The 9,585-nt window shown below is 53.8% G+C and overlaps 1 protein-coding gene across 1 annotated transcript in view; it reads right to left on the bottom strand.

Moving 5' to 3' along the window:
* TBX4 (T-box 4) overlaps positions 1 to 6,163 on the bottom strand; it is a gene marked incomplete at its 5' end in the record, with an annotated part of 67,355 nt that extends 61,192 nt beyond the window's left edge. The window contains 2 exons of the mRNA XM_019511119.1: positions 3,793 to 3,971; positions 6,013 to 6,163. Coding sequence (XP_019366664.1) covers positions 3,793 to 3,971; positions 6,013 to 6,163 — 330 coding nt within the window. The remainder of the gene's footprint in view (positions 1 to 3,792; positions 3,972 to 6,012) is intronic.
* Between the last annotated feature and the right edge of the window lie 3,422 nt (positions 6,164 to 9,585).

Here is a 9,585-nt window from a genome sequence, read left to right as displayed (position 1 = left end):
TTGCCCGTGTCACCCCGGCGGGTGGGTCCTGCGGGGGCGGCCCACGGGCCACAGGCGCCACAGGCGCGGGCTGGGCACACCCGCCGGGGCCCGGACGGCAGCGGAGACTTACCTTCAAGTCCCGCGGGCCGCCGGCCTCGGCGCCGGCCCCTTCCCGCGGGGAAAGCCTGCAGCGGGGAGAGAAAAGCGGCCGCAGGTGAGGGCAGCCCCCGGCCCAGGCCGGGCAGGCCGGCCAGCCACCAGGCTGGGTTCGCCTTGTGTTGCTTTTTACCCGTCCATGGTCGGAGCCGGGCCCCAGCCGTCCTTTGCTCCCCGCTGCCAGGTCGTGTTTGCAATCGACCCCGGGAAACCCGGGTTGTTTTTTTTTACAAACGACAGATTGGGGCCGATTTCGTTTGTATTTTCGCCCGGTTCCTTTTTAGTCGCTGCAGGGACAGCGGTGCACCAGCTGGGCGTTTGCAGAGAGCTCACCCCGAGCCGCCCCATATTTTACTGGGGCCTCCCATGCCGCAGCCCCTCGTTTCAGCCTCCTTCTCTTAGATAGGCGCCAGAAGGGGGAAAAGAAAAAAAAAAAAAAGCAAAGAAAACCGTTTGCTTCCTCTGCTTGGTATTTAGAGCTGCGTTTGGCACTGTGCAAAGAGCGGCAGTGAGCTGGGATGGCTGGGTCCCTTTGGAAACCGGCAGGCTTGTCCTTTAAAGACAGCCCTCGGTCGTGTTGGCGGGCCTCGTCCACACACACGACGATGCCCGCAGTTTCGTGACACCTCCGGCATGAAATCAAAATGGTGCTGCTGTCCCGACACCTCGGCTACTCACATTCAGCATCCTAGCGCGGGTCAGTGGGTCAGCGGCAGTGTAGCCGGCTCTCCTCTGAGAAGAGGAGGAATCGCAGCAATGGCTGAGCTACCAACTCCTACCCAAGGGGCACGTTGCTGGGGCAGGGACTTCCACAGCACTTTGGCCCTCGGAAAGGTTATTCGTTGCACGTGCTGGAAGGGGGAGCGGGTCCTGCCATCGCTCGGTGCCTGTGCAGTGCCACGTTTGATAGGGGCCATCCGGTGACAGGAGGAAGACCCAGGAAACCTGGAGGTTAAGCTCATGGGATATGGGATGACCCAAGACTTTGTCGACCCAACAAAGTGACAACGTGTCAGTCACTCCTCAACCTCCGTGACGCCTGGGCGGGTTCTCGTGCAGCGCAACGCAACACGCCAACAGGCCGCAAACCAGGCGATTCGATTGCAGCAACCCCGCTGGCCTGCCGATGGCAGCCACTACAATATTGGAAGCTTCTCTGCATCCTGCCCCCTCAAGAAATCTGCGCAACGCAGCTGACCTTCTTGTCCGGAGGGACGTGCAAGCCGAAATGACGCTGGGGCAAGCGTGACACTTCCGTACTGTTTGCACCTCGTTCTTATGCGAGGCAATCAAGGGACACGGGGCCCATTTCTGACCCCGAGTATTATTTCTGTTTGTTTTACAGCAGCTTCATGCTGCACTCGGCCCTGCCAGGCCCTGCTCTCGAGCAGTTCACGTACGAATCGGGTGAGATGCACGCGTAGGGGGGAGTGCACATGTGGGGCAGGGTTTCCCAGGGTCACAAGCAGATTTGTGGCAGAGCCAGGAACAGACCCACATTGCACATCCCTCTTCAGTACTGTGTCTACTGCTGCCACTCAGCTGCCCGGTGAGCCTAGGATTTGGGGATTTGGCCCACAATTTCGGGAGCTGGCCCAGTCGCATTCACCCAGCCTTGGCAGCGATTGGGTCAGACCGACGCCACGGTCAATATTTTTAGTTAATTAGCAGTTCATGGGGTTTGTTTTTCTTTCCAATCCTGCTTTTGCTACTCCCAGGCAGGCACGTCTCCGCGCATCGTCTCAGTGCCCTATCATCGCTCCGGATCTTGCTGTTCGGACAAGTGCGCAGTGAGAACCACCTTCCAAAAAAGTGCATTTTAAGGCAGTTCTTTAATCTCCAATTCTTGGGTTTTCTCCAGCTTTGACTGCTGCAAAGAGAAACCGGCTCTTTATCCCAGTGGGTGAGCCAGGCACAGACTCCAAATTTTCTTTCCAGGCAGGATTGGCCTCACTGAAGTTAGCAGACATGGTCTCCATCTGACAAAGCCCTAGAGGATCTCCCTCTAGCTTCGGCATCAGCAGCGCAAAACATGGTAAGAAAACCACGACGGAGAACACCGCCGCTGACCTTTCAACTGGAAATGACTCCAAGGTATCAAGGAGATATGTGCTATCAAATCCTGAATGAACAAGATGGGTGGGGGGGACAGCACAGGAACAGGAAGTGTCCAGAAACATCTGGATTTACCCAAGAGACGAACTGGTTAGGACAGGCGAGTAACGGTGGTTTAATCGTAGGTAAAAAGGAAAACCCTCATGGGGCTTTAGTTAGGGCCGAGGACATTCCAGCCCCAAAATAGCACTTAGAAGCTTTTGATGCCCAAATTAAATCAGGAAGCTTCAGAGACTCGGGCTGGGAGAGTCCAGGAGAATCTACGGGTAGTTTGACTTGACGGAGAAAAGAGAGAAAATAAAGTCACGGCATGGAAACTTCCCAACTTCTTCAAGATCCTCATGCAGCCTGAGGGTGCGTGGGGATGTGCAAATGGTCTTCCAGATGCCGAGAGGAGGTGGCCCCCATGACACGGGGGGCTAGGAAGCAAGAGAGAGCCGGGAAAGGGGCCAGAGGCTGATGACATGGAGAAGTCGGGAGGGGAGTAAAAGTTCCTAGGGAGGCTGAGAAAGGCGGTGGGCAGTGTTAAACCGGGGATCCAGGGCAGTCGTGTGACGAGACACACATTTGCTCTCCTGACTCAGCTGAGAAAATAAACACCAAAGTACAGCCTGATACAAGCAGCTCCCACCAGGTCTGAATCCGGCTCCAAATCCTCGGTCTCAAGCTGTAGCACAACAGAGCGCTGGGCGCTGCGCTCGGATAGTCATACAAGTCCTAGCCCTCTCCTGGTAGGAACACAAGACCCAGATGTTTCCCGTGAAGCCAAGAGCAAAATCAGTTCCTATTGACCTTAATGATGCAGGGTCAAGAAGTGCAGTTTTCCGAGTTGGGCTGTTTCTACCATCAGAGCTAGGAGACTGAAGCACAAGGGTTCATTTTAGGGAGAGGAGCCGAATTCCCGAGGACTTGGAGAGCAAAGGCATCTGACACCCGAGCATGCTGCTGTCTTCCACTGCATTTGGGGTGCACGTCCACGGGCAGGATTGAGCCGGGGAGCTGGGAATTTTCTCCTGACAAAAGAGGATTTAGTTGTGGGTTTGCATCCAAAACTCCCTGTCGGGAGTAGGAGGGGAAGGAATGGGAAAACCAGAGAGCAGGGAGATGTCTGTGCTGGAAAAGAGCATGCATCCGCTCTCACATCTGCCTTCTGTTCTAGAGGGCAAGAAAGGGTGGAGGAAATGTGAAGCAAAGAGACAAGTAGGAAAGTCTTGCTCCTAAGAGCTATCTGGGAAAGAGGCCATTTCAGGCCCACTGTGCATAACAGCCATGCATTTCAGTCCTGGACGGACCAGTGCTGAATACTCCTCTGGCCACAGCTGTACAGGGAATTGTTATCTCACATCCATTTAGATAAAGCAGTGGTGAACATAATGTCTTTTTCACCTGGGACAGGGAAACCAAATAAACTGGATGATGAGAAAAGCAGGAACGAGTGGCTTTGCTAACCATCGACTGGCAGCTGACGGTGGCTCACTAGGCATGAAGCAACCCGAAGAAAGTTTCTGGCGGGGAGACCGCAGCTTGTCAGATACCTACCAGACCACAGGGGATGGTGCTCTCAGCTATTGGGATCTTTGCACCGATAGCTGCTTCATCCCCTACAGGATCCAGCTGTTGTGTTGCTGAGCAATGCAGCCAAATCTCTTGCTCCCCAGTAAATGCAATCGGTGACTTCCCAGGTCTTGCCAATCCCTTACTTCCTCTGGAGATAAGTTCTGAAAATAAAATGAAAACTTTGGGTCACAAGGGATTTTGCTCTCTGGAGGTCATTTATTGCATTGGCCTTGGTCAAAACAATCAAAGACCGGGCAGGTCAAGGCTCTGGGGGCAAGCGCCTTCTTAGCATAGCTCCACTGAGCTCATAACACCCTCCTACGGTGCTGCTATAGCTTCAGGTCTGGTGGCAGCGCTAAGGGGGCTGGGCCCCTCCGTGCAGAGGTAGCTCTGCCAACAGCAGGAGTTTTGCGGCATCCAGACTTGCTCTAACCCCAGCCCCTGAATTGCTGCAGATCTGTGTCTACACAAGAGATTTTGTTAGCAGAGCCACATCAGCTATAGGGCATGGTCTTTTCATGCTCCAGCCAACATAGCCCAGTCCACCTTGCAAACTTCTTCCAGGAGAGCTACGTCCTACATTACCTGTAGGGACCAGATTAATATACCAATGAGCACACTGTCCTGAGGAACATGCCTGGTGCCCATAAAGTTAGAGACTCAGATCCCAGGTTCTCATTTGCAGGTATGAACATGGAAAGCCTGGCTCCCTGATGTAGGTGCCCACATGTCTGCCCCCTCCATAGATTCATATTCATACACTGCAAGGCTGGAAGGGACCTCGGAAGATCATCGGGTCCAGCTCCCTGCACCTTAAACATGCTCTAATTTGACAGAACGAGTGACACACTTGGGCTTTCTGAGACCAAACAACAACATGCAAAGAGCATGCTGCGCAGACAGGCCCTGTGCTAGAAATAAAACAAAGTCCTTTTTTTTTACCAAGCAAGTTGGGAACCAAGCAACAAAGGACCAGACTCTCTCGGAGCAAAACTGTACTAGAAATTATACTCGGAGGCAGCTTGCTAGAAGGGCTGGGTGCCTCTGCCTCATCCCAAGTAGCTGGAGAGCAGGGATTTGAAACCGGGAGTCCCAAGATCAGCTCTTTGTTCTGCCCCTGGCTCACTGTGCCCCCCCAGACACACCAGTTATGTGCTTCAGCTTCCTGGGCGGTATAACAGCAATCATATTTACTGATCGAGCATCTTTTGTCTAAGCACAATGATCGTGTCTAGGGACTTTACCTGCACTTTATTCTCAGGCCCCAAAGCAGTGGTTTTCCATCTTTTTTCATATGCAGACCCATAAAAAATTTCCAGTGGAGGTGTGGGCCCCTTTGAATTGTAAGTGTGCGTTTTCACATACAGCTGATTGATCATAGTCACCTTTCGTGGACTTCTTAAGACACAATCTGTGGACCCCTCGGGGCCCACAGGTTGAAAACCATAGGTCGATCTTCCTGTCTGTTACCAGCAAAACTCCCAGTGACCTCGGCGGGATATCGCAGCACTGGGACCTTGCACAGAAAAAAACCCTAGGCGCTCCAGACTAATGCAAGGCAACCGATTAGCTAAACCATGTACACCCGATATGGATTTCCACAGGGTTACTGCAGAGGTTGAGAAACGAAGGAAGTGCTGCACTGGCACGCTGGCAGCAAATCAAACAAAATGACATTAATTAAAGCATATGTTAGGAATAGGAAATTAAGCTAAAACAACATTTCATCTATGGCGTCTTCCTTGGCCACGTTAGCGAGGGTTTAAGTTTACTGCGGAGAAAGAGAAATGAGGAGGCTGGAGCAGAGGAGAGATGTGTGGGGAGTGAAAGGAATCCAAGCTTTAAAAGCTCTAGATTACACTCCTGAGGTCACCCTGTGTCTTTTTATTTTTAACTGCGAGCCAGTTCTGCACTTGTGAAAAAGCAGGAGCTGGCACCAGGCACCAGTCTGGGCCAGCATTGTGCAACCTTGTCCTTATGGCAGCTCAGTCTGGCACTGAAAACAAGCCCCCTACCCTGCACAGCCAGGCAAACTGCACCCAGGCATCTGCTCGCGGAGGATTTTGCAAGAACAGGAGCCTCTTTGCCTCCTACCCCTCGACCAGGGGACTAGCTGACAGCCAAATCCTATCCAAGCAACACTGGGTTGCACTATATGGCGCTCCCCAAAGCACCCCCTGCCCCCAAAGGTCTCCAGCTTACCAGTCTGCTGCTGGAAGCAACGACCAGGGTCTGTAGGGCGTCCTTTGGTTAGTGGCCATCCCAGTTGACTCTGCAGAGGCTGAAGATGGGGAGAGTCTGGACCAGGGTAGTGGCCCCTTTTCAACTGCAAGCCGCCAGAGAGCCAGGAGATTCACAATGTACCGCAGTCCTTGGAAGTGTTTGGATACTGGCATTAGGGGAGTTACACCAGGAGATGGATTCAGCTGTCAGTGTTTAAGTTACACAGCCTTGTAAAATCCAGTGGAAATGTTTAGCTGTTCTGCATACCTGCCCTTGGGCATCAGAAACACAGGCTTTGCCTTGGCTCAACAGGCAGCCACCGTCTTGTGCCCCCAAGTCATTCTTGGACCGTGCACCTTGGCACTTGGCTGCCACGTTACTGGCATGTCCTGGCGCAGAACAAGAGCTGCTTGCTTTTGTACTGGGCATGATCCTCACATGCTGGGAGTGGTGCAGCTGAGGAGCAGAGGGGTGCAGGCGTGTGTGTGCGTGCACATGCATGTGTGTGCATGCATGAGCATGCACCTGTCTTGCATCCCTTCACACTCTCCGAGGGGCTGCTCTTGCATGGGCCCTTGTGCACCCCATGTGCTACAAGCCAGGAAAGAACCGATCTCCTAGTGCTACAGCCCTTGGGGCTTCATCTTACTCCAGACCAACCCATAGGCTGCTGGTTTGCAGCCACCTTGTGCCTCCACAAGCAAGGCAAAGTAGCAGGTAAAGCACCGTATGATCTGCCCCATAAGATCTCGCGTACAGCCTAGAGGATGTGCCGCCTCTCACTGAGCTGTAGCCTTCTTTAGGGTGGAGCATGGCCAGGATGCGACAGCGACCAGCTAGGCAGGGTGCTCAGCCTGCCGAGAGATGCAAACACTAAACTGGTTTTAAAGAGCTTCGGCTTGGGAGTACACCACAGCAGTACCAAGGTAACCACACTCGGCCTGCTTCTGTTCCAGCAGAGAAGAGGTTAACCAGTGTCAACCCTAGCCCAGGATAAAACAGGTTTAAGGTTGCAATGGTTTATCTTCCGCTTAGAGCGGACGGATGAAACGGTTGCAGCGGGTCAGCTGCAAAGCACGATCATTTGAAAGCATGTTAGGTTGCTCGGCTGTCCGCACCCTCGGATGGGGATTTAAAGCAACCGGACAGCTGGGTGGGAATTGCAGCCAGTGGGAGAAGTTGCCTGTGACAGCAGAGTTAACGTGGCTAATCTGCTGAAGGGTGCCCTGGGATCCATAACAAACGTGCACGCAGCCTCCTTTCCTTCTCCCCTCACCTGGAAACACTGCACAAGGTGCAAACCCTGACCCGCTGCATGCGTGCTCCTGAGAGGAGGTGATGCAAGGCAGAAGCCAGAGGCCGCCTGCCCTAGCGCTCGGCGGTACTGAGACCGTGTCTTGCTTGTTGACGGGCTTGCTACGGTGCACGGAGCAGAACCGCGAGTGCAGCTCGAGAAAGCAGCTCACGGAGATAAAAATGGGAAACAGACCTGCCCCGTGCACGCTGCGCCTGCGTGCCTCCTGCTCCGGAGCCGGCCTGGTTCTTAAACCAAGAGCTATAAATTCTCCCCAGGAACCAGCAGCGCCTCTCTCAGTCGCCTGCATGCTTCCCTCCAGCCGGGGTGTCCCTTCGATGAGTTACGAGGAGCGAGGCGCTGCAGCACAGGGGTTTACTGAGCGGCCACGACATGGAAAAGGCTGTTCTGCTCCTTTCCCTTCCCAGCCCCACGCAGCAAACAGCAGGAAGCTCTCGTCTCCCTTGTTTTCCTCCGTTCGTGGTGTCCTAACCTTGGCAGCTACGTTTGCCATTGCTGCGGGCTCTTTACCACGCTGCAAACAGGAGAAGTCACTGCTGGGCCTGGGGCCAGGCTTCTCCGGCTCACCCCGGCCCGCTCGGCGCGCTTCGAAAGGCACGGCGGTGGCTGCCTGCTATCCCGCGGTTATTTACCTATGGGAAGGAGGCAGATGGTTTGATGACAGCTTCAGAAACACCTTGTAGCAGTTGTGGTGATTCTTTAGATCCAGTGCTTCCCCTTTTGCTTCACACGTTGTGATTTCTCACCCTCAGCCCATACCTGCTCAGTGGAGTCCCCTGCCTCCGGGCTCCAGCTCCGGGCTCCATCCTGCCGGCTGGAGAGGGATGGAGAAGGGGCGGGGGTCTGCAGTCTGTGAACGGGACAGCAGCTACAGGCTCGGCTCTGACACTGACTCCCCTCTGTGGCCTGGGGTAGATCACTTGAGCTGCGGACGGGAAAACAGGGCAGAGAAGTACTGCCTGAAAACATAAAGCTACACAAGGGCTTTCCTGACACTGTCGGTTGTCCCCCTTTACCTTCTTCAACTGAATTATGAATGGCATTAAATATGCATTTACATTAAATACTGCAACATCCTGGCTTATGTAGCAGGTATGAGCATGTGTGGCTGTATACGCCTGAGTGCATGTAACATGGTGTCAGGTATCCGGGTTGTAGCCGTATGGAATATGAACTTGCGTTTCTACCGGGCAGAACTTTTGCAAACTTTTCTCCTGTGCCTGAGGAATAGCACTTGTGCCTGAAGGCTTGCAATTCAAGACTTTGCAAAATAATAAAAGATATCACTTCTTTTTTGTCACCTCTGCCACGAGTTCTGATTCCTCTCTTGCACGTGTGCTTACGCCCATAAACATGCAGACGGAGCATCCGCTACTGTATGAAATCAGGACCACTAGACTGTGTGTCATAGCCTTCCCCTGCAAGTTTGCAGGGACTCTCTTTGCACTCAGCTGGGGGGGTGCTGGGAGTCCGAGCGGGAGGATTCACATGCTTTCCCCGGTGGCTGTGCACCACAGAGACAAACATGAGGTTCGTGGGCAGCCGTCGGTGTGCAGCTGCTGAGAGCCTGACCTATAGTCCCAAGCAACGCAGGGCTCCTCCAGCCTATGCAGTTTTACAGGTCGAGAGGGATCTCACCTGAGGCGCTCTCCAGACCTCCTCCATCCCCCTTTCCACCACTGGGAGGGATGCTGCTGCCTCTCTCTGTCCTCTGCGGTTCCCCTCTGGGGATCTTGCACCTCGGCTCTCCAGCTGGGCTTTCCGGTCCTGACACAGGCTAGGAGGTGTGGGCCGTGGGCCGCTCCTGCATCCTCCCCTCCCATCTTGCGGTTATACCTTGGCTGAAGAAGGGAGGGCTTGAAGAGGAGAGGATGGGTTGGAGGCAGCGCTCTGAGCTTTCTAAAGAGGACAGCCCTGGTTTTTATTACTCCTGAGGATTATAAACCAATTAGCTGACTGGCTGCACGTCCTCTCTCCTACCCACCTTGCCTCTCCCAGCTGTGCTCCTTCCTTTTTCCTCCCTCTTCCCTACCCTTTGTACTCTAAGCCCCGCTTTCTATCTCGCAGCTCTGCTTCCTGCAGTCCTTTTGCAGCATCCTCTGCTTACCAAAACGTATGCATCTCTGATGTAGTTAGTCTCTAAGGTGCAAATCTACCCTGCCTTACGCATGCCCTTATTGCTGCACAAAAGGCCTGGTGAAACCCTGGGCAGCAGAAAAGCAAAAAAAAAAAAAAAA

This window comes from Gavialis gangeticus, unplaced genomic scaffold, assembly GCF_001723915.1.
Source record: "Gavialis gangeticus isolate Ggan-Ray unplaced genomic scaffold, GavGan_comp1, whole genome shotgun sequence".
NCBI classification, from domain to species: domain Eukaryota; kingdom Metazoa; phylum Chordata; order Crocodylia; family Gavialidae; genus Gavialis; species Gavialis gangeticus.
The sequence above is the reverse complement of the archived record's forward strand: the minus strand, read 5'-3'. Positions and strand labels throughout refer to the sequence as shown.